Source organism: Brachyhypopomus gauderio, unplaced genomic scaffold (genome assembly GCF_052324685.1).
Source record: "Brachyhypopomus gauderio isolate BG-103 unplaced genomic scaffold, BGAUD_0.2 sc80, whole genome shotgun sequence".
In the NCBI taxonomy this organism is placed as follows: domain Eukaryota; kingdom Metazoa; phylum Chordata; class Actinopteri; order Gymnotiformes; family Hypopomidae; genus Brachyhypopomus; species Brachyhypopomus gauderio.
Genome location: NW_027506901.1, coordinates 562840 through 586806, shown reverse-complemented (window position 1 = coordinate 586806; position 23967 = coordinate 562840). Strand labels below are relative to the sequence as shown.

At 43.7% G+C, this 23967-nt stretch overlaps 2 protein-coding genes and 1 pseudogene across 2 annotated transcripts; all 3 read left to right on the top strand.

Moving 5' to 3' along the window:
- Nucleotides 1-3582: 3582 nt before the first annotated feature.
- Nucleotides 3583-5882, top strand: LOC143492630 (uncharacterized). Its single transcript, XM_076991015.1, has 7 exons — nucleotides 3583-3775; nucleotides 3939-4022; nucleotides 4168-4251; nucleotides 4523-4585; nucleotides 4692-4751; nucleotides 4844-4966; nucleotides 5458-5882. The coding sequence occupies exons 1-7, from the start codon at nucleotides 3583-3585 to the stop codon at nucleotides 5739-5741; spliced, it is 891 nt and encodes a 296-aa protein (XP_076847130.1). The 3' UTR covers nucleotides 5742-5882.
- Nucleotides 5883-8949: 3067 nt separating this feature from the next.
- LOC143492615 (uncharacterized) lies at nucleotides 8950-12462 on the top strand. The gene is made up of 7 exons (XM_076990999.1): nucleotides 8950-9359; nucleotides 9523-9606; nucleotides 9757-9840; nucleotides 10134-10196; nucleotides 10303-10365; nucleotides 10458-10580; nucleotides 11734-12462. The coding sequence occupies exons 1-7, from the start codon at nucleotides 9167-9169 to the stop codon at nucleotides 12024-12026; spliced, it is 903 nt and encodes a 300-aa protein (XP_076847114.1). The 5' UTR covers nucleotides 8950-9166; the 3' UTR covers nucleotides 12027-12462.
- A 1832-nt stretch (nucleotides 12463-14294) lies between these two features.
- Nucleotides 14295-17166, top strand: LOC143492624 (uncharacterized; annotated as a pseudogene).
- The last annotated feature ends 6801 nt before the right edge of the window (nucleotides 17167-23967 follow it).

The window sequence follows — 23967 nt, the reverse complement described above, 5'->3', positions numbered from 1 at the left end:
TAATCCAGATGATACCACCACAACTCAAGATTGAGAACTGCGTCCAGGATATTAAAAACTGGATGGCGTCTAATTTTCTTAAACTAAATTCTGACAAGACTGAGGTACTGATTCTTGGGCCTAAAGCTGTTAGAAGCAATTGGGCTGATATTCCCCTTACCCTAGATGGTTTTTCAGTAACACCAAAATCTACTGCAAAAAGTTTAGGTGTCACTATTGATTCTGATCTTTCATTTGACGGACATGTATGCAATGTCACTAAGGCTGCCTTTTTCCATTTCAATCAATCAATCAAATTTTATTTATATAGCGCTTTTTACAACAGTTGTTGTCACAAAGCAGCTTTACAAGTGCCGAGTCCTAGTCCCCAGTGAGCAAGCCAAAGGCGACAGTGGCAAGGAAAAACTCCCTAGTTTTTTGCATGAGGAAGAAACCTTGAGAGGAACCAAGACTCAGGGGGGGAACCCATCCTCCTCTGGCCGACACCGGTCACCATGACAACAACAACAACAATTTAGACAGAAAGAAGAGAAAGAAAAGGAAAAATATGTAATAATGTCCATCATGATGTATGCATCCGGTTAGGCAGGAGGCATTTACGTAATATCGCCAAGCTGAGACACTTACTTTCATTAGCTGATGCAGAGAAGCTAGTTCATGTTTTTGTCTCATCGAGATTGGACTACTGTAATAGTCTTCTAATTGGATGCTCTAAACAGTCCATAAAGAAGCTACAACTTGTACAAAATGCCGCAGCTAGAGTTCTAACCAAGGCCAGGAAATTCGATCATATTAGTCCCACTCTCGCCGCACTACACTGGCTGCCGATTAAATATCGCATTGAATTTAAAGTTCTCCTGTTAACCTATAAGGCGTTAAATGGTCTTGCCCCACAATATCTGAGTGAACTCATTGATTACTACAACCCATCTCGCCCTTTGCGCTCCCAAAATGCTGGATTTCTCCTAGTTCCAAAAATTTGTAAAACTACAGCCGGAGGCAGAGCTTTCTCTTTTAAAGCCCCTCAATTATGGAATAGCCTTCCAGATTCTGACACAGTTCCAATCTTTAAATCTAGACTTAAGACTCACCTGTTTAATCAAGCCTTCAGCTAACATTCCCCTTGTAAGGTGTAGGGGCTTGGGGACCCCCAGACGTTGAGATTTCTGGTGATCTGAGATGTTGATGCTGTCATCCAGCTGTGTCTTGGCATCACTCTATTTGTGACTATGACTTGGCTGGAAAGCAATGTCTCAGTGAGCCCTCATGCCTGTGGTCACCTCTGAACCCCTCCCTTTAGTTATGCTGCTATAGATTAGTCTGCCGGAGCCACATGCTCATCACTGGCACGTGAGCTATGTACATTTAAATCCATGGTGGTTTAAATTCATGTCCACTCAGTCTGTATTATCTATCTTCTTGCATGGCTCTACCCAAGACGATTGGATACAGGCACCTGCAGGCACCTGGGGGATGGTCTGGCTGCCGGTGGATGTGCTGATGCCGGGGTTCACCTGGGGAGTAACACTGCAGTCGGAGCCTACAATACCAGCATCACTGCTCCGACACGGAATGAAAGCCTGGCGTTCATCAACAGACATTTACAGTGACAATATCAAAACCCAGAACTTTCAGTTCTACCTTTTACCTAGTCTGATTGTGTGAATTGTGTGTGACTTGTGTATTTGTGTGTTAACGGGCCGCCCAATGGAGGATGGGTTCCCTTTTGAGTCTTGGTTCTCCCGAGGTTTCTTCCTATTCCCCACCATCATAGGGAGTTTTTCCTCGCCACTGTCGCCCTTGGCTTGCTCATTAGGGTTCTGGACCCATAGTATTGTTAACCTTGTAAATCCTGTAAAGCTGCTTTGCGACAACTTGAGTTGTTAAAAGCGCTATACAAATAAACTTTGATTGATTGATTGATAGTGCTAGTACCTCAGCCCCCTGGACCATGTCAGGGTCTAGAGCTGTAGGTCTGGACCATGTCAGGGTCTGCAGCTGAAACTGTGGGTCTGGACCATGTCAGGACCAGGAGCTGTAGACCTGGGTCTGTCAGGGTCTAGAGCTGACCATCTCTTCATACTTCAGAACCTCTCTTGATGTCTGCTAGATTGATTCTTACTGCATCCTGTTGAGGGAGGGTGCTGTGGTATGCTCACAAGTTCAACAACTACTGGGCACATGTGTGTGGGATGCCTCTTTCTGCCTTATGTTTTCTACTGTTGTTCAGTCTCAGCTTTGGTGGGTCTGTCCTTGTGTTCTTCACCTACAAAAGAGAGAACACTTTGGATAGCTTGTGGAAAAACACATTTAAGCTAAAATTAAAGTTGTTGGTTTAGACAGTGACTATAGCTGCAAAATATATGTTAGTAATAATGAGGGGCGTGAGTGTGCACTTCAACTTTAGATATTGTCCACTGACCCCTCTAATCTTGTGCAGGTATTGTTGGTATTGGTGCAATTTTTGATGGTGGTGTGTCAATGAACATTTGCGTAATTGCACTGTGTATTATTGAACATGAAATGTGGTTGTCTTGAGCAACAGCATGAGTTGGTGCAGATTACAATCCTCATCTCGCCATTTTCAAATTTAATTATGTATTTTTACTTAAAAGCCTTCAAAGTTGCATGAGAAAACACTTTTATATACAGACATGAATGTGCAATGATCAAAATATGATGAAAACCAAAACAAAACATTAAGAGCTTTTGTAAATTTCGTGTCCAGAAATTCAAGAGTTCATGTCCACGAACACTTTTGTCTTTGTAATCTTGTGTCACTTGGGGTCTACTTTCACCATGCATCATATGGATTTCTTATGGATTTCTAAGTTATTCAGCTTGGAGTAGGAAGTGAACAAGTGCCTCCTCTTCTGCGGAATCATATCTGTCGTTGATGTCTGACATTTTGCGTTGATCAAAGCGCACAACAGAGCTTTGCTCAAGCTCGTTTCTAGTTTACATCCCGCCTCCTAGGATATGTGCGACCATAACTTTGGTTCAAACAAAAACAACGTTTAAAACAAAGACATTTCATGTAACAACTAATGCTTAGCAGCATCCTTGGGCACCCCCATGCAGTTAGAATGGTACATTCGACTATGACGTTCATAGTCGACTAGCGGTATAGTTGACTATAGTCAAATCAGCGACTATTGCAGGTCACCCCTAAATAACATACTGAATTTTAGTAAGGTTTGACAAAGAGGAAAGGTTACGCAAAGGTGTTTCTTAAACATAAATGATGTTGATGCTTCACGCATGAAACTGCAAGTGTACTGCAGAGGGTTAGATTCATAGCTTAATGAGACTTATGGACGTTACTAAACCTTCTGCAAAGAAAGAAGACATTTGAAGAGCAGTGACCTCCTAGAAGCTGCAGGATCAAACAGGTGGACTCCTCCACTTCAGGGTTCCTCCTGTAGGAAAGCAAATGTGGTAAGAAGCATCACTGCCTTATTTGGCAGTGGAACAAAGGAGGAAGTGTGAGTGGCCTCATCATGGTAAGATCTGAGAACTGCTCATCTCAGTAGGTGTATAAGAAGAGCAGTTTATCTCCACACACTGAGAGAGGTGGTCAAGATGAAGAGAAGTGCTGTTGTAACTCTACTGCTGCTGGTCCACAACAGCCTGCAGGAAGCTGAAAGTGCTGAAGCTTTAAAGCCAACAAACCTCCCTACTGAGTTGAAGCAGCTTAGAGACACTGTGTACCAGCAAGGAACCGCTCTGGTGGAGCTGAAGACGGAGATGAAATACGTGCAGCAGGAGAACACGGGTAAGAGTGATTTGGTGCTTTTTCTGTTTGATTGTTCAGATATATAACAACAGTAACTATTCACCAACTAAAGATTTTTATATTTTTTGGTTTTCCAATTTTGTCTTAAACAACTGAAACATTTGAGTTCATGGTTTGAGTTCAGTGATAAATTCTTTGCCAGCCCTGAAGACCAAAATGGCCCAACAGAACAAGAGAAGCAAACAAATGGAGAATAAAGTGGAGATCTTGAATAAAGAGATTTCAGGTAATGGTGTTCATGGACAGAGTTTATCTTAACAAAAAACACACGAGGTGTAGATTATACAAATGTACATATTGCATGTACATGTACAACGTTTAAATATTTGCTGAGTTTTCCCCAGTAAACAGATTTGTTTTCCTTCTTTCAGCACAGACAGCTGAGATGTCTGCTGTGAAGGACAGGTTAGCAGCCTCTGAAGGTGAAGTCAAAAGGCTGAAGAAACAGAATGCAGGTAAATAATTATGATTGTCATGCCTCAGTCAACACTTACCAATCACCTGCTTATTAATTATCACCTACACCTGTTCCTTCTTAATTTTCTCCCTATTTATCTCTTCTACTTTAGTGTCCCCACAGCTGTGAGCAGAGTGATTCTGTTGGGCATTTTACCAACACTGCTCTGTTCTACCTGTCTGTGAGAGTCCCCTTTATGTGTTTTGTTATTATTACCATATAATTCATATGTTAATATTTTTGGTTTCTCATTATGGCTTCATGAACAGCAACAAAGACTGCACTAGACGCCAGTAAGAATGAAGTAATGATACTGAAGAAAACAAGTGCAGGTAAATGAGCACAGATCCAACCTGACACTGATGACTGCAGGACTCCCTACAGCATACAAACTCACCCTCATGTTCACTTATCATCCTCAATTATGTTCCTCAACAGCCCTAAATGCCAGACTGGCTACTAGTGAAAGTGATGTGGACAGCCTAAAGAAAGACATAGGTAAACTTTAAACCCCTCACTGGTGAACCCACTAGGAGAAGAGTTGTACAAGTCCATGTGTTCTGTGTCACTGATGGTGTTGGACTCTGTAGACAGACCCAAGGTGGCGTTCTCAGCGGCTCTGGCTGCAAGTTTGGGATCTTTGAACAGCATCACCAATGTGGTCTACTCTGTGGTCATCACAAATGTTGGAGGAGCTTACAGCCCAAATACAGGTACTCACAACATGTCTACATATCAGATCAGGAGCAATCAGAACCATCAGTGTACCACAGATGCAGCCATGGCACTGGAAAACACTGCAGTCAGGCTGGAGTAATAATTCAACTGTGCAGTATTTCTGGAGTAATAGTTCAACTGTGTAGTATTTCTGGAGTAATCATTCAACTGCAGTATTTCCGGAGTAATCATTCAACTGTGTAGTATTTCTGGAGTAATAATTCAACTGCAGTATTTCTGGAGTAATAATTCAACTGCAGTATTTCTGGAGTAATAATTCAACTGTGCAGTATTTCTGGAGTATTTTTGGAATATAAGGCTGGTTCATATGCAGAATGAAACTCCAAATTTCAAAGCTAGAATATTAGATTTCTAGTGGTTAATTATGACTCAATCTGATGTTTGAACGAATCAGCAGTTCATAGCCTTGTTCATTCTATAATTATTTATAAGTGCATTAGTGTAAAAGATGTTTGTCTTATTTCAGGAATGTTTACAGCTCCTGTCAGAGGAGTCTACTACTTCAGGTTCACCAGTTGCTCAGGAAATTCTGGTTATAATTCAGGTGTTTTTCTGTACAAGAACCAAGATAAGCTGCTGAACCTTTATGAATATAATTCCGATGGCTATGTCCGATACATCACTGGTGGCCTGACACTGCAACTGGAGCCTGGAGATTTAGTTCACATACGCTTACCTCAAGGATATATGCTGTATGAAACGGACACCTATCGAAACACTTTTAGTGGCTTCCTAATCTTTACTATGTGAGTTCTTTGGTTGATATTTTTGGTATCAAATCATCTTAAAACTTTAATACTGATCTTATTTTTGGCAATTTGTTTTCCATTCTGTACTTCTGGCTCGGAAAAGACATTTAAAATAAATGATCTGATCCGGTTGTATAATAAATGAAGTCTCATTATTTTAAATATGCAGATTACCACCTTCTGGTCTAATGGCAGATTTACTGTGTGATTCCAAGTTTAAATCCAAAGGTACTCATAACAGAATCAAAACAAACTATAAAAACACTGGAAATATGTCTAATCATTTCCAAAATGTTTTCATGTTTGCTAATGTACTAAGAAAATAGACTTATAGGTAAATGTGTTACAGTGAAAGTGCAAAAAATATGTAAAGAACAGTCTGAGCACACTGTGTATTGGGAGGAATCTGTATGAATGGTGTTGAGAGCAGTGAGAGTGAATCAGTGCTGCACTAGGAACATGTAGAGGAATTGGACGAACTCCAGGAGATGTACAGAGTGTTGGTGTCCACAGCCTTTTACTCAACCTCAGTGTGTGTGTGTGTGTGTGTGTGTGTGAGTGAGAGAGATAAGAGAATTGGTACAGTGAGGGGAGAGGGGTGAACCACAAGGAGTGTCTCAGGGTCAGGGGGAGAACTTCTGTGAGGTGATGGAGAGGGCAGGGAGTTCCTGTACAGAAGGGAAGGAGAGAAGTAATTGGGCTTACATAGAGAAGAGAACAGTTTCTAGTACTGAGCCCTGGGGCACACGGGGAGAGAGTCTACATGGATTGGATGTGAATCCTCTCCACGTTACCTGATAGATTCAACCGACCAGATAGGATTGGAACCATTTGAATGCAGATCCAGTCACACCAATCTGGAGACAACAGAGAGGATGATGGTTTAATATGTCAAAGGAGCCAAAGGTCCCAAAGAAAAAAGACAAAAGACTGAAACAAACATGATCTTCATTCCAGATCAAAAAGTGATTTTATTATAAGAAGAAGAAGAATCCTTTTCTTACACAACAAAATCCAGATACAAATTTATTTTAGCCTATAGGTTAGTTGACACCAGAGATGTTCAAAAGTCACAAGTCTTTAGGCTAGAGTCTAACTTAAGTCTTAAGTCAAGACCAGGATAGGTTTAAGGACTTAGGAGTTGGAAAATAACTATTTTATTTACTACCTTGGTAGCTCCTATTGTACCTACCATCCACCATTATCAGCCACTTGTGCATATTATCTGAGTCTCATATGGCCAAAACCGTTGCGAATTATCAAAAAATGTAAACTCCCATCCTAGAATGACATTTAAACTTTATTTTACCAAAAAAACGTAATGATGGCTAAATGTCTAACGTAAACTAAACAAAGCTATCTGGGTGTGTTTTAGGTGCTTATGAAGTTTGATGTGGTGTTCCAGTGTCGTCAATTTCCCACATTCTTTACATGTTGTTCCTTCAGTTTTGTCCCTACTGCTAAAGTATGGTACTCCAGCCATAGCCATGGCAACCTCGTTTGTTTACATTTGACATTTCTCTCTGATTTCTTGCTAAACAATGTTGATACGTCACGAGCAAAAGGGTTGCGTCCCAAATCACCAAAACAAGTATAAGCAATAATGTCAAAACAAACACAAGGAAACTATTTTTTTATAACTTGCACACAGATAACCAACTGAGTTTTATTGTCCACGAGTTATTTTGGATGAGGTAGAGTCTTGAGTCATTAGGGACGAGTTTCAAGTCAAGTCTGAAGTCTTTTTGTAGGCCACTTAAGTTTGACGTTGACCCGAGTCACTCACTCGAGTTCCTGTCTCTGACACGCGGTAGAAGGGGCCATAATGTAGCTCTACGACTTTAAATGTGCCACAGTCAGAGGACTGAATCTTTACTATGAATATGTTCAAGACATTTCTGCCTTGGTCTGCTGTAATTGTGATTATTGTAGAATGTCTGTGGGAACAACAGCTCTGCCATTAGACCATGCAAATCTCACAGATCAGGACCACTGAGTGCTGAATCACATAGCATGCCAGTTGCCCAGTTCAGCACACACTTAAGAGCTCCAAACCTCCTCGGGAAGGAGCACCTGTGTTTCAGGAGCTTCGTGAAATGGTTTTCAAATCTGAGCAGCTACACACAAGACAAAATTATGCCAGACGATATATTCACCTTGACCAAAGCCAGGTCTTCTCTATCAGACTCAGATCAGCCTTCTTTAACATGTCACTCACGTCACTCTACTTATATCACTGTTATGGAGGATTACACTGTAGTACAGGCTCATTTTTAGAGTCCAGAGTTAGTCATAAAATCAGCACCATCAGTACTGAACACACAGCACGGCTTGTTTAGGTGAGTGGGTTCACTGGACCATTTCCTGGATGTAGTTCTCTCTGGTTGAACATATCCTTCTCAACCTGGACAGGTTGTTCATTAGTCTGTTAGCTGGATCAGGTGTAAACATGGGAAGTTCTGATATGTGTAGTAGACTGAGAACCACTGAGATGAATCATCAAAACATAAGAACACGTTAGTAATAATGAGAGTGTTGAGTGTGGACTTCCACTGTACTAGACCATCTATTATCCCCTGATCCTTCTGACCTTGTGCAGGTATCGTTGGTATTTGTGCAGTTATTGGTGGTGGTGTGTTGAACGCTTGCATAATTGCACTATGTATTATGTAACAAGTAATGTGGTCATCTTGAGCAACAGTACGTTAACACTGACCTGTGAAATGAGTTGGTATGAAGTTGTGATGCAGATAAGATTCCTCATCTCATCATTGTCAGAGCAGCACAAAGATTGCTCAATACAACCATGAAATGAAACACACAACACATCATTCAGATATACTATTGACTAATTATGATTCAATGATAACTATTATTGTTATCTCTGGTGTTCTCATTTATTAGAATGTTTTGGAAATCTTTAAGGCCTTTGAAATTATTCACATACATTTAATAACACCCAAGATACAATTTTGCAATTAAGATAACTGACACAGCATTAGATGAACCTCATGCTGATAACATACTGAATTTTAGTAAGATTTGACAAAGAGGAAAGGTTACACAAAGGTGTTTCTTAAACATAAATGATGTTGATGCTTCACAAAATAATTGCAAGCATACTGCAGAGGGTTAGATTCATAGCTTAATGAGACTTATGGATGTTACTAAACCTTCTGCAAAGAAAGAAGACATTTGAAGACCAGTGACCTCCTAGAAGCTGCAGGATCAAACAGGTGGACTCCTCCACTTCAGGGTTCCTCCTGTAGGAAAGCAAATGTGGTAAGAAGCATCACTGCCTTATTTGGCAGTGGAACAAAGGAGGAAGTGTGAGTGGCCTCATCATGGTAAGATCTGAGAACTGCTCATCTCAGTAGGTGTATAAGAAGAGCAGTTTATCTCCACACACTGAGAGAGGTGGTCAAGATGAAGAGAAGTGCTGTTGTAACTCTACTGCTGCTGGTCCACAACAGCCTGCAGGAAGCTGAAAGTGCTGAAGCTTCAAATCCAACAAACTTCCCTACTGAGTTGAAGCAGCTTAAAGACACTGTGTACCAGCAAGGAACCGCTCTGGTGGAGCTGAAGACGGAGATGAAATACGTGCAGCAGGAAAACACGGGTAAGAGTGATTTGGTGCTTTTTCTGTTTGGATGTTCAGATATATAACAACAGTAACTATTCACCAACTAAAGATTTAGATATTTTTTGGTTTTCCAATTTTGTCTTAAATAACTGAAACATTTGAGTTCATGGTTTGAGTTCAATGATAAATTCTTTGCCAGCCCTGAAGAGCAAAATTGCCCAACGGATCAAACAGACCAAACAAATGGAGAATAAAGTGGAGACCTTGAATAAAGAGATTTCAGGTAATGGAATTATGTGTTCATGGACAGAGCTTATCTAACAAAAAACACAACATGGGGTGTAGATCATACAAATGTACATGTTGCTTTTATAAAACGTTTAAATATTTGGTGAGTTTTCCCCAGTGATCAGATTTGTTTTCCTTCTTTCAGCACAGACAGCTGAGATGTCTGCTGTGAAGGACAGGTTAGCAGCCTCTGAGGGTGAAGTTAAAATCCTGAAGAAACAGAAAACGGGTAAATAAATACGATTGTCATGCCTCAGTCAACACTCAGCCAGGAATCCACCAATCACACCTCACAGCCACGCCCCCTTACCAATCACACACCTGCTCCTTCTTAATTTCCTCCCTATTTATCTCTTCTACTCTAGTGTCCCCACAGCTGTGAGCAGAGTGATTCTGTTGGGCATTTTACCAACACTGCTCTGTTCTACCTGTCTGTGAGAGTCCCCTTTATGTGTTTTGTTATTATTACCATATAATTCACATGTTAATATTTTTGGTTTCTCATTATGGCTTAATGAACAGCAACAAAGACTGCACTAGACGCCAGTAAGAATCAAGTAATGATACTGAAGAAAACAAGTGCAGGTAAATAAGCACAGATCCAACCTGACACTGACGACTGCAGGACTCCCTACAGCATACAAACTCCCCCTCATGTTCACTTATCATCCTCAATTATGTTCCTCAACAGCCCTTAATGCCAGACTGGCTACTAGTGAAAGTGATGTGGACTATCTGAAGAGAGCAAACATAGGTAAACTGTAAACCCCTCACTGGTGAACCCACTAGGAGAAGAGTTGTACAAGTCCATGTGTTCTGTGTCACTGATGGTGTTGGACTCTGTAGACAGACCCAAGGTGGCATTCTCAGCGGCTCTGGATGGAAGTTTGGGATCTTTGAACAGCATCACCAATGTGGTCTACTCTGTGGTCATCACAAATGTTGGAGGAGCTTACAGCCCAAGTACAGGTACTCACAACATGTCTACACATCAGATCAGGAGCGATCAGAACCATCAGTGTACCACAGATGTAGCCATGGCACTGGAAAACACTGCAGTCAGGCTGGAGTAATAATTACTACTGTGCAGTATTTCTGGAGTAATAGTTCAACTCTGTAGTATTTCTGGAGTAATAATTCAACTGTGCAGTATTTCTGGAGTAATAATTCATCAGTGCAGCATTTCTGGAGTAATAATTCAACATTCCAGTGTTTCTGGACTAATATTTATAAAGAGCAGTTTTTCTAGAGTATATGGCTGGTTCATATACAGAAAGACAATCCAAAACCAGGTGTTCATCTCAACATGGATGGACAGAAACACAGCAAACAGAACAGACAATTATAGCAAAGAACAGAAACAGATTGATGACAAAAGACGTAAAACAACAATGTGGAAACACATAGTAAACCACAGACGAGTGGAAAGACCAGACTTTAATCAGACTAGTGGGAAAACACAAAACAGGTGACGTTAAGAATCAGAACTGGAAGGAATTATGGGATTGGAAGGTGTGGTTAGCAGTGTGGGGTTCTGGGAAGTGGAGTTTGGGTTATGACATGCAGACATGAGTTGTGAGTATGTTATTTGCTCAGTTACACTAAAAACCAGTGAAGTATGGTATGTATGGTGTTGATTAACTGCCACTAGTCAAGAACACATTTTTGAATATGAAAGCATGATTCACACACCACGCACACGTGTCCATCTTTCAGTCATATTTACTCTGTTCTCGCTCAGATTCCCTCTGCACCGCTGCAAACATCCTCGTGTGCTGGCTCACTGACAAGTTGTCAGCCAATCAGGAAAAATGATTGGATTTTGACCAATGAAATTATTCTCTCTGCTCCTCTACACTATCATTGGTTAATACCTCTAGAAAATTACTGAACGCATTCGTTTATGCCTGAGGAAAGAATCACACTCTCCTACTAAAAAAGAAAATAAACAGATAAATGTTCTCTAGACTACTGGCAGTAAATTATCATTTTAGGCAGATTTTCTAGCAGTTGACTATGAATCAACTTCATGATTCAGTTAATTTGCACATTCTGCAGTTAATGGTTCATTATGATATTATTTATAAGTGGAAAAGTACCTGATTTGTGTGTCTTATTTCAGGAATGTTGACCGCTCCAGTCAGAGGAGTCTACTACGTCAGGTTCACCACCTGTTCAGCGACTTATGGCTATTATTCAGGTGTTAATTTGTACAAGAACAATGAGAAGCTGCTCTTCTTATATGGATATGGTTATAATAACTATGGTAATAATTACAAATACATTGCTGGTGGTCTTACCCTGCAGCTGCAGAAAGGAGATGTTGTTAACACTCGTTTACCTGCCTCCTATTACTTGTCTGCGTGTGGTTTCAAGGGCAATACTTTTAGTGGACACCTCATCTTTACTAATTGATTGTGAGTTTGTCAAATGTTATTTTTGATTGGATTTTTATACTGATCTTACATTTTGCAATCTATTATTTTTTGCTTTTACATTGAAAATACAACTATTGTTACTACCGATGTTGCATAATCCTGTTGCATTATAAACAAAGAGTCATTATTCTATGCATATTACCACCTGGCCCATTAGCAGAAGTTTACAGTGCTGTGTTATAATAGCTGATTAAAGATATCAGGCTAAATAGTTGGTTTGTCTGCTATATAGCTAACTCTGTTAGCATGCGCAGTACTGTTTTGATGAGCTGTTTGGTCATTGTAGTATGATCAGCGCTTTCTCATGGACTACTGTAGCTCACACTTGTCCTCTCTGCACAACAAACAAGCAAAAATAACCAAAACAATTTGCAAAAAATTTAACTATGTAATCTATGCAAGTATTGGGTAAAGTTCTTTATATAAATGCCTTCATGGAAATTGAGTAATTGAGTAAATGTTAATATTACCCGTAAGAGGACCAGAACTCGCAGTGTGGATGAAGGCTGAGACCCAGCCAGCTACACAGTGTGACTCTACACCGCTACAGTGTGACTCTACACCACTACAGTGTGACTCTACACCACTACAGTGTGTACACCACTACAGTGTGACTGTACACCACTACAGTCATGGTCTGGTGGTAGGGAACTGATCTTGTGACCTTGTGAGGCCTTGACTGAGGTGCCCTTGAGCAAGGCACCAAACCCCAACTGCTCCCCGGGTGCCGGGCTAGGGCTGCCCACCGCTCTGGGCACGTGTGCACCACAGCCCCCTAGTAATCACTAGTGTGTTTGTGTGTGTGTTCCAATTGCACAGATGGGTAAAAGCAGAGGACACATTTCGATTGCGGTGTGTTACGGCCTGAGCTCGTCCACACACCGCAACATAAGAAGGGAACAACAACGGTTCAATTCTCGAAGAAATTTTTAATAAGTCAATTCAAAAATAGGAGAGAGAGAGAGATGTAGGTTGAGTAGTAGTGCTTAAATAGGAGAGAGAGAGGAGCAATCAAGAAGCCCAACACAACGTGCCCAAACAAAGAAAATAAATGCCCCCCCCAGAAAGAAAGAGCCCCTCCTTATAAACAATACCACCAAGGTGTTCTCAATGATCTAATTAGACCAATCAGACCCAGCCCTGCCCGTGCACTGACAGACTAGTACCCATGGGGTTGTAACACCTCCCTCCCTAAAAGAGGGTTGGTACAAACCAAGCTCAACAAAATCCTAAATAAAAGACCACTTGTGTTCCCTTCAGAAACACACCTTCCTTAATCCTGGCGCCTAGGAGAAAGAAAATATGTCTAAGAGGAAAAAACAAAAACAAAAATAAACGATTCCTAAACTCGGGACAATGCATCAGCTATTACATTATCCCTACCCCTGATGTGCTGAATTAGGAGCGGGTAACACTGGAGAATTAAACTCCACCGCATGATGCGTTGATTCTGGTTTCTCATTTTATCAATAAAAACCAGTGGGTTGTGATCAGTGTAAACAGTTATGGGGACCAATGAAGACCCCAAATAAACTTCAAAATGTTGCACAGCAAGAATCAGGACAAGAGCCTCTCGTTCCACAGTGGAGTAAGCTCGTTGGTGACTATTAAATTTCTTAGAGTAGTAGCATACTGGATGCTCTACCCCACCCAAGTCACTCTGCATCAACACAGCACCAGCACCATGCTCACTGGCATCTACAGCCAAACAAAAGGGAGAGTTAAAGTTTGGGGCCTGCAACACCGGAGCAGTAGCTAAAAGACATTTTGCATTATCAAAGGGTTCCTGACAATTACTGGACCACTGAAACTGTGCCTTAGGACTGAGAAGGTTGGTTAAAGATGCAACAACAGAAGCAAGTTCTGTTTAGTTACAAAAAGCCCTGTAATAACCAGCCATTCCCAAAAACCTCCGGAGTTCCCGACAGTTTCTTGGCACAGGAAAATTACAGATGGCCTCAACCTTTGCTTCGACAGGCCGAACCTGTCCACCTCCAACAACCTTACCCAGATATGTAACTCTGGCCTTCCCAAACTCGCATTTAGCTAAATTAATTGTCAGATTGGCTTCCGAAAGACGGGTAAACAGTTCTCTTATATTACTCACATGATCACTCCAGGTGGTGCTATAGATTACCAGATCATCCAGGTAAGCATCACACCCTCTCATACCTGCTAAAACACGATTAACAAGCCTTTGGAAAGTTGATTGGGCATTTCTGACCTTTGGATTTACACGGTAGGCATGTTGTTTAATGGGGGATGCCCCAGCCACATCAATATCGTGCTCAACGATATTGTTACGAGTTGGGTACGAGTTGGTACGAGTTGGGATATCGGGAAAGAGAGATGGAAATGCACTAATGAGGCCAACAATATTGTCCTTCTCCTCATTAGAGAGGTGGGAAAGATACAGAGACAAGAAGGCTAGAACCTCAGAGTTCTGAAGGCGCCCGACCACAATTTCATATGGTGGTCCACTAACACCTTCATCTACTTCTTTACTGACAATACTCAGACAGCAATCCCTCACCACAGCGGACTCACCCTCCTTAGAGCCCTCAGGCACAACAGGAGCCAATCCACCAGATGCTGGCAAAACAGATGGGAAGTAAGGCTTTAAGAGATTTATGTGACAAACAGAGGCGGTCTTTGCATAGAGGCGTTGCTAGGCAATTGCCTTGGGCCCCTCCCACAGTAGGGCCCCCTTGTCTAGCTAAAGCCAGGTTCACACTACACGACTTTTCAGTCGTCCGGTTTTTGTGCCGTTCGCACTACACGACTGGTTGTGCTGTAATCGCGAGTCTTTCAGTTGTTGTGGCTTTCATACTACATGACTGATCTGCGACGCGGGCTCACGAATTACACGACTGGGGAATCGCTGACTCGTCTGGCTGCCGTCCAAAAACACGAACACGAAAACGAAACTCTCGCGAGAACCAGCAAACACCACGTAGAAGAAAAAACAATGTACATGTACTCCACATTTTCGTTGTTATTATTATTATTATTTTTTTTTTACTGTTTAAACACTCCATAGTCCCAAATTTCCAGAATTATTTCATCTCTCCGTTGCAGTGAACATAGATACAATCAATTGCACTATTTCTCCAGTGCTGTCACAATAACTTAAACACAGTGTTGTAATAAAGTTGTAAGAAAGGTGAGGTTTTTGTGTGTTTGCTGGGTAACTGTTTTGAAAGCATTCTTGAAAGTTTTTGTACATTCTTCAGAGATATCTTCAGCGGTGCCGCGGTTCTCTCTCCGCGTTCCCATTGGCTGTAGCTAGACGCTGCTGGTGACTCAGTCGCCGACTGAGCTAGATATTAAACATGCTACATATTAAACATGCTACATATTAAACATGCTAGATATCTGCCGGTCGTCTGCGATGAGTCGGCGACCACTCGGCGAGCGTCTTTCAGCAGTTCACACTACACGACTGAGTGAGCGCCGAGTGATCGCCGATTTGCCTCCGACCACAGGTTTCTGTCGGCGATCTACAAAAACAGTCGGCGACTGAAAAACCAGCCGAAAATCGTGTAGTGTGAACCTGACTTAACTTATTTATCGCATATTAATGTTGATGGGCCCCCTAGCTAAATTCGCCTTGAGCCCCCAAATTGCTAAGTCCGCCACTGGTGACAAACTTGCCCCTTTTTACGCCGATCAGGAATACTGATTGGATTAATCAATATTCGATCGCTCAACTCGAAAGCAGTTTTTATGAATGAACTTATAACAGACCAGAAAATTGATATTCTATGTCTAACTGAAACGTGGATTCAATCTGGTGATTATTTAACTCTAAACGAAGCCACTCCTGTGGGATATAGTTATATACATAGACCTAGATTGTCAGGCAGAGGAGGAGGAATATGTAAAATTTATCGTGATTGTTTAGAAATTCATCAGAAGTACTTAGATATCTCAAACTCATTTGAGATGCAATCTATTAATGTAATTAGTCCATCTGAAAATATAAGTACATTTCCCCTAACTAATGTATACAGACCACCAGGGCCTTACCCAGATTTCTTAAACGATTTCACCGATTTTGCAGCAAATTTAGCAGTATGTAGTGACAAAATAATAATAGTAGGAGACTTTAACATACACTTTGATAATGCGGAGGATCCACTGACAAGGGCTTTTACCTCTGTATTGAACTCTGTCGGCATTAAAACGTAGTAGGACCTACACATTATCGAAATCATACCCTAGATCTAATCTTAACGCTGGGTATCGACGTAGATAATATAAATATACTTCCGCAAACCGTAGCAATCTCCGATCACTATTTAGTCCAATGTGAGATTCATCTTAACATAAATACCCGCCCGTCTCCTCGGCAGTGTATAAAGCGCTCGATAATTTCATCAACAGCAACACAGTTTATTGAAACCCTCCCTGACTTAACTGCTTTAGCCCACTCGCCATCCGATCCAGAAGAGTTAGATAGTCTAACCGACTGCTTAGAGAATACCTGCAGATCAGCTCTAGATATAGTAGTTCCATTAAAATATAAAAAAGCTAGATCAAAAAGTTTGCCCCGTGGTACACTGACCAAACTAGAAACTTAAAACAAATAGCACGTAAATTAGAGCAGAAATGGCGATCCACTAAATTGGAAGTATTCCACTGTGCCTGGAAGGATAGCATTATTGACTACAAACGGGCACTCACTAAAGCACGCTCAGCATACTTAGCCTCACTGATAGAGAAAAATAAAAACAACCCTAGATTTCTTTTTAATACTATTTCTAAACTTACAAAAAAATCAAGCAGGCACAGAACCTCAGATTCCAGTAAACCTCACTAGTAATGTATTTATAGATTTCTTTGATAATAAAATAGAGAATATTAGACAAAATATAAAACCCTTTATTAGCAATACAACTGGTATGTCATCTGGTTTGGCTGATATTGATTTAAATTACATACCGGGAGAAAAACTTGATGCTTTTCATCCACTCCCACAATCAGAATTAGAGAAAATAATTTCTTCCTTAAATTGTACTACCCAGGGTATCTGCACATTTTTAAATCTCAAATTCAATGACTTTTAAGACCTTTTTAATACCTATCACAAGGAAAAAGTACTGAAACAGCATTAGTTAAAGTAACAAATGATCTCCTCCTTGCTTCAGATCAAGGCTATGTATCACTGTTAGTGCTTCTTGATCTTAGTGCAGCATTCGACACAATTGATCATAGGATCTTGCTAGAAAGGTTAGAACGCTGGGTTGGAGTCTCTGGCACAGCCCTTTCATGGTTTTATTCTTACTTAACAAATTGCTATCAGTTTGTAGAGCTCAATGATATTCCATCCAAACGTACAATAGTTAAATATGGGGTCCCGCAAGGCTCCATCTTAGGACCACTATTATTTACATTATATATGCTACCATTGGGCACAGTTATAAACAAACATGGTGTCAATTTTCACTGCTATGCAGATGACACTCAACTTTACATATCAGCCAAACCTGATGACAAACTCAGTTTAGGAAAAATTGAGGCCTGTGTAAGAGATATTAAATGCTGGATGTCTCTAAATTTCCTCCAACTAAATGAGGACAAAACGGAAGTTCTCCTTGTGGGCCCTAAGGCCGCAAGACAAAAAAATCCAAATTTAATGCTTAATCTTGCAGACTATCCCATTACACCTGGCACAGTAGCCAAAAACCTAGGCGTCATACTTGACTCCGACCTATCATTTGATAAATACATAGATAATACTACTAGGATAGCATTTCTACATCTCCGCAACATTGTCAAATTAAGAAATGCATTATCACAGGATGATGCAGAAAAATTGGTGCATGCCTTTATTAGCTCTAGATTAGACTACTGCAATTCACTACTGCCAGGATGTTCAAATAGGAATCTAAATAAACTTCAAATAGTTCAAAATGCCGCAGCCAGAGTTCTGACCAGAACTAGAAAATTTCAGCATATTAGACCAGTCCTATCAGCCCTGCATTGGCTCCCAGTAAAATTCCGTATTGACTTTAAAATTCTATTATTAACATATAAAGCACTGCACGGGCTTTCTCCTGAATACCTCCAGGAACTTTGGAACAACCTTCCAAAATGCGTACGGGACTCTGACACAGTCACAATCTTTAAGTCTAGGTTGAAAACCCACCTATTTGGTTTAGCGTTTGATAATTAACATCCCCCCTTAGATAAAGGTACAGATCTAGGGGTTCATAGACGAAGGGTTTTATGGTAGACTGGGGCGCTGGTGCTGTCGTCCTGTCACTGCTCGTGGTCACTCAAGTTTGTTGACAGTGCAGTGGATGGATGCCATTGTCTCAGAATGCCCCCAAGCCTATGTTACCTTCTGGTTCTGCCTTTTAAGCTAGGCTGTAATAGTTTAACTTAATGCCGGAGTTGCTGCCACACTCCAGAAATGTGTTTAATTTCATCTGTCCTGTATATGTCCTCATACAGAGCTAATTTTCCCTGTTTTATTTTCTCCACATGGCTGCCCGCCTGCTCGAGGAAAAATGAGATGAGGAGAAGCAAGCGAGTTATCCAGTGCCAGCCACCTACTGCCTGACCGGTAAGCCTACACCATGATGGACAATACTACATCTTTTCCTTTTCTTTATTTCTTTCTGTCTAAATTGTTGTTGTTGTCATGGTGACCGGTGTCGGCCAGAGGAGGATGGGTTCCCTCTCTGAGTCTTGGTTCCTCTCAAGGTTTCTTCCTCATGCAAAAAACTAGGGAGTTTTTCCTTGCCACTGTCGCCCTTGGCTTGCTCACTGGGGGCTAGGACTCGGCACTTGTAAAGCTGCTTTGTGACAACAACTGTTGTAAAAAGTGCTATATAAATAAAATTTGATTGATTGATTGAGTACTCAGCAAATAATTATAATCAGGGAGACACTTAATGATTTCATAAGGGCCACTAAACTTATCCTGAAATGGACTGGTCACAGCGCCAACACCTGGTCACCAAGTTTAAACTGCAGATGTTCCGCTTTACAGTTAAATAAACTCTGCATTTTAGACTGTACCTTCCCCAACCTGCGCCTGGCAGCCGCTCTAGCCTCATACAGACTATACCTGAAACCAGAGACATAATTCAAGACATTGACTGGAACCTTTGTAGCACTCCACTCATCAGCTAAAACAACTGTTGGCCCCCTCACTGTATGTCCAAAGACAAGTTCATTAGGGCTAAAACCAGTGCGCTCCTGCACAACCTCTCTAATAGCTAAGAGTAACCAAGGTAAACCTTCCTCCCAATCAACCCCAAGCTCAACGCAATAAGATCTTAGAAGAGATTTCAGGGTCTGGTGGAAGCATTCCAAGGCACCCTGACTTTGAGGATGATAAGCACTTGAAATATTATGTTTGGTTTTTAGCTGACTTAAAGCCCTAGTGAACTGTCTTGACGTGAAATTAGAGCCTTGATTACTTTGAATGACTTTGGGAATGCCAAAAATAGATATAAAACTAGTGAGTGCTTTAAGCACAGATTTTGCTGTAATCGATCTGAGAGGGTAAGCTGCAGGATAACACGTAGACTGGCACATTACAGTCAACAGATACGACCATCCCCACTCTTGGATCGAGGCAGTGGTCCCACACAGTCAACAAGCAGATGCTCAAAGGGACTAGAGACAACATGGGATTGGACATAATGGAGCCACAGGAATCTTCTGGTTAGGCTTGCCAGTTAATTGGCAGACATGACACGTTCTAACAAAAACGGACACATCCTGCTTTAGCCTGGGCCAAAAGAACCTGCGTTTACCCTGAATTTACAGGGTACTACTACCTGTAACACAGTGTTGGTAAATGTGTCACACCTGAAAATCCATCGTCTACACAACAACCCACCTTGCAAGTAATATCCCGGTTTTGAGTCACATGCTTCATCTCTTATTGCGGCCAAAGCAAACAAGGATTGAAGGGTGGAATCAGCTAACTGTTCTCGGATCAGCTCTTCCCGAGACACCTCAAATAGATCAGACAAAGAACTGTCCTCCTCTTCAGAACCCACCCCTGCTAACAGAAGCTGGTCTTTGCTCCCTTCTGCCACAAAAGGAGCCATATTGGACTCATCCGGCAGTTCGGAAACTTCACTGCCCTCTACAGGACTGTCTACAGCTACAGGTAACTGTGAAGGACTCCAGACTCCAGTCTACTATTTCTGGTCTAGCAACAAAAGTGTCCTCTAAAGATACATCTGCACCAAGACCCCCACGCCTAGCCATAGCACGAGTCACAGCACACGAAAGGAAAACATAAGGATATTTTTGTGAACACTGGTCATATGGTTGTGGCAGCTCAGGTGCAGACCCTACAATAGGCAATGAGACTACTTCAGTACTGCCCCACACCTTTCCCCCAGCTAAATCATTGCCCAAAATAAAAGAAACTCCAGCCACGGGAAGTGACGGCCGCACCCCATCTACAACGTCACCGGAAACCAGTTTAGAGTCTAGATGGATCTTATGGAGGGGTACCTGAAGTGATGTCATTTCAATACCCCTCACCAAAACATGAGTTCCTGTGGCTGTATGGCAGTAATAAAGAAAAAAACCGAGACAACAGTATAGCTTTAGAAATGCAATAAATAATAACATTTGTACTAGATAACTTGTTAAGCAAAATAAGTTTCCACACAAAATAAGTTTTCACAGCTCCGTGGTTCTCGAAAGCGGAATATATAAATGAGGACGTCAAAGGACTGAATCGAAGCTAGCTAGCGGTGGTATGCTAACGACAGCTAGCGTTGCCACAGCGGGCGGAAATTATCATACAGTTAAGCCCGCCCACTAAGAGGGAAGATATGATTGGTCAATTTTACTGTAATTTGAAACTGGTATTGCACTGAATTATAACTGCCAGGCCCTCTGTAAACGAACAGCGGGCATCACAGTCCTGATAGGGGGAGACACAGGCTCACAGGCTTCCACTTAACCCCTCACCTTCCAAAACAGATTGAATATGTCAGAACGGGAGATGTAGGGGACGGAATCTCCCGCGGTTGTTTTATGATGGCGAACCCAAGCGCCTCGTCCGTACACTGAATAATCGCACGAGCGCGAGGGAACAAAGACTCGGCGCGCTGGGTATTCAGTGCTGACGTAGAGGGTGAAACTGAAAGTAATCGCGGAGAAACTCGGCGCGTGTAACGGGGGAAAACAGAAAACAATCGCGGAATACTCAACGCGAGAAACGGGGGAAAACAGAGAACAATCGCGGAAATAACTCAACGCGTGGCGAACACACAGAAAACCAAAAGGAAAAAACAAGGACGCCAGGGAAGGTAGCTGGCTAGCTGGCAAACGCCGCGAGGAACAAAAAACCCTTCCCAAAACCAAAACCAAATGGACAGGAAGAATAACAGCGGGAGGAAAACTTGAGAGAGGCCAGGGAGTGGCGCAGGAGGTAAGAACTCGAATGGACAGGGATACAAACAAAACAACTGAAACGAATGAGAGGCAGGGTGGCGAGACACCGAGCAGAGACAACAGGGAAATGGCGTGAGGTTGACGACATGAAGACCGCTGATTTGTCTGAGGTCTGATTCGCGGGCTCCTCCTGGTGGCAACCGGAGGGGCCGCCCTGGGACCAGCCCTGACAGAGCCCCCCCCTCTAGGCCCGAGACCCTGCGGGCCCAGGGCGACAGCCCTGTCCCGGCGAAAGTTCCGGATCAGGGTCTGGTCCAGGACCCGGCTGGCCGGAACCCAGGAGCGGTCAGCCGGTCCGCACCCCTGCCAATCAACCAAGAATTGCTCCCGGCCCCGAACCTGACGGACGTCCAACAACCGGCGGACGGTGTAGGCCGGACCCCCACCGACCGTACGGGGGGCAGGCGGCGTTGCAGCGCGGGGAAGGCGGCACAGAACCGGCCAAAGCTGCGAGGCGTGGAACACAGGGTGCACCCGGAGGGACGAAGGAAGGGACAGGCGGTAAGACACCGGATTGACCCGCCGCTCAACCTTAAAGGGGCCCAGAAAGCGTGGTGCCAGCTTCCGGGTCCCACCACGAACCGGCAGGTCCCTGGACGACAGCCACACCCGTTGTCCAGGACGAAAAGACAAGGCCGGAAGGCGATGCCTGTCAGCACAGCGCTTGTGGCCAGCCGAGGCCCTAAGCAGGGCCCTGCGGGCCCGCCGCCAGGTGGACCTGCAGCGGCGAACCAGGGCTCTGGCGTTAGGCACCGCCACATCCCCCTCCTGATCAGCGAACATGGGCGGAGCATAGCCGTAAAGGCACTCGAAGGGCGACATGCCCAAGGACGAGTGCCAGAGGGTGTTGTGGGCGTACTCTGCCCACATGAGCTGGTCGGACCAGGAGGCTGGATTGGAGGAGGCCAGGCATCGGAGCATCTGCTCAAGGTCCTGATTCACCCGCTCCGTCTGGCCGTTGCTCTGGGGGTGAAACCCAGAGGAGAGGCTGGCCCTGGCACCCAGGAGTTTAAGAAAAGCGCCCCAAAAACGGCTCGTGAACTGTGGCCCACGGTCGGAAACCACGTCCACAGGGAAGCCGTGAGCACGCACAATGTGTTGCAGGAAGACGGAGGCCGTTTGGCGAGCAGAGGGGAGCTTAGGCAGTGCTATAAACTTAGCAGATTTAGAAAAGCGGTCCACAATGACCAGTATAGCCGTGTTGCCCCGAGAAGGGGGCAACCCGGTCACGAAGTCCATGGAGATGTGCGACCATGGACGAGAAGGAACCGGAAGCGGGTGGAGCAGCCCTGTGGGCTTGGTATGAGGGGTCTTTCCCTGAGCGCACACCGCGCAAGTAGCCACAAAACTGCCAACAGATCGGTCCATGTTGGGCCACCAAAAACGACGCTTGAGTAGTTCAAGGGTGCGCCGAGCACCTGGGTGGGCAGCAAATGGTGAGGCATGAGCCCACTTCATGACCTGCCCACGCACCCGGGCCGGAACGTAGAGCCGCCCCGCTGGCCCTCCCCCAGGATCTGGATCCCTTGTCAAGGCCCGTTTAACGGTGGCCTCAATGTCCCACTGGACAGGAGCTACGAGCTTGGCAGGGGGAATCACAGTCCCTGGGCCTGAGGGAACAGAGGGCGGTTCCCATATGCGAGAGAGGGCATCGGGCTTAGTGTTCTTGGACCCGGGCCGATACGACAAGGTGAACTCGAACCGCTCAAAGAAGAGCGACCACCTTGCCTGCCTAGGATTAAGCCGTTTGGCCTGCTGGAGGTATGCCAAGTTCTTGTGGTCTGTCCAGACCACAAAAGGGTGTTTGGCACCCTCCAGCCAATGCCTCCACTCCTCAAGGGCCAATTTGACAGCCAGGAGCTCCTTATCGCCCACGTCGTAGTTGCGCTCGGGCGGAGTAAGACGGTGGGAGTAGAAGGCGCAGGGGTGGAGTTTAGGAGGGCTCCCCGACCGTTGGGACAGGATGGCCCCTACTCCTACTTCAGAGGCATCGACCTCCACAACAAAGGGGAGGTCGGGATCCGGCATACGAAGCACGGGGGCAGAAACAAACCTTCCTTTGAGGTCGTCGAACGCGGCCTGGGCCTGAGGGGTCCAATTGAAACCCCTAAGGGTCTTGCTGGTGAGCGCAGATAGGGGGGCTGCCACAGAACCGTAATCCTTGATGAACCGGCGGTAGAAGTTGGCGAACCCCAAGAAGCGCTGAACCTGCCTGACCGACGTGGGCACCGGCCAGGAGGCCACCGCTCTGGTTTTAGCCGGTTCCATGGCCAATTTGCCCTTGGAAACACGGAAACCAAGGAACGAGACCTCTTCCATGTGAAACAACGATTTCTCCAATTTAACATACAGGTGGTTCTCCAGCAACAACTGGAGAATCCTCCTGACGTGCCCGACGTGTTCCCTGAGCGACTGGCTGTATATTAGTATGTCGTCCAGGTATATAAACGCATAGCGGTCCAAGGTCTCCCTTAGCACCC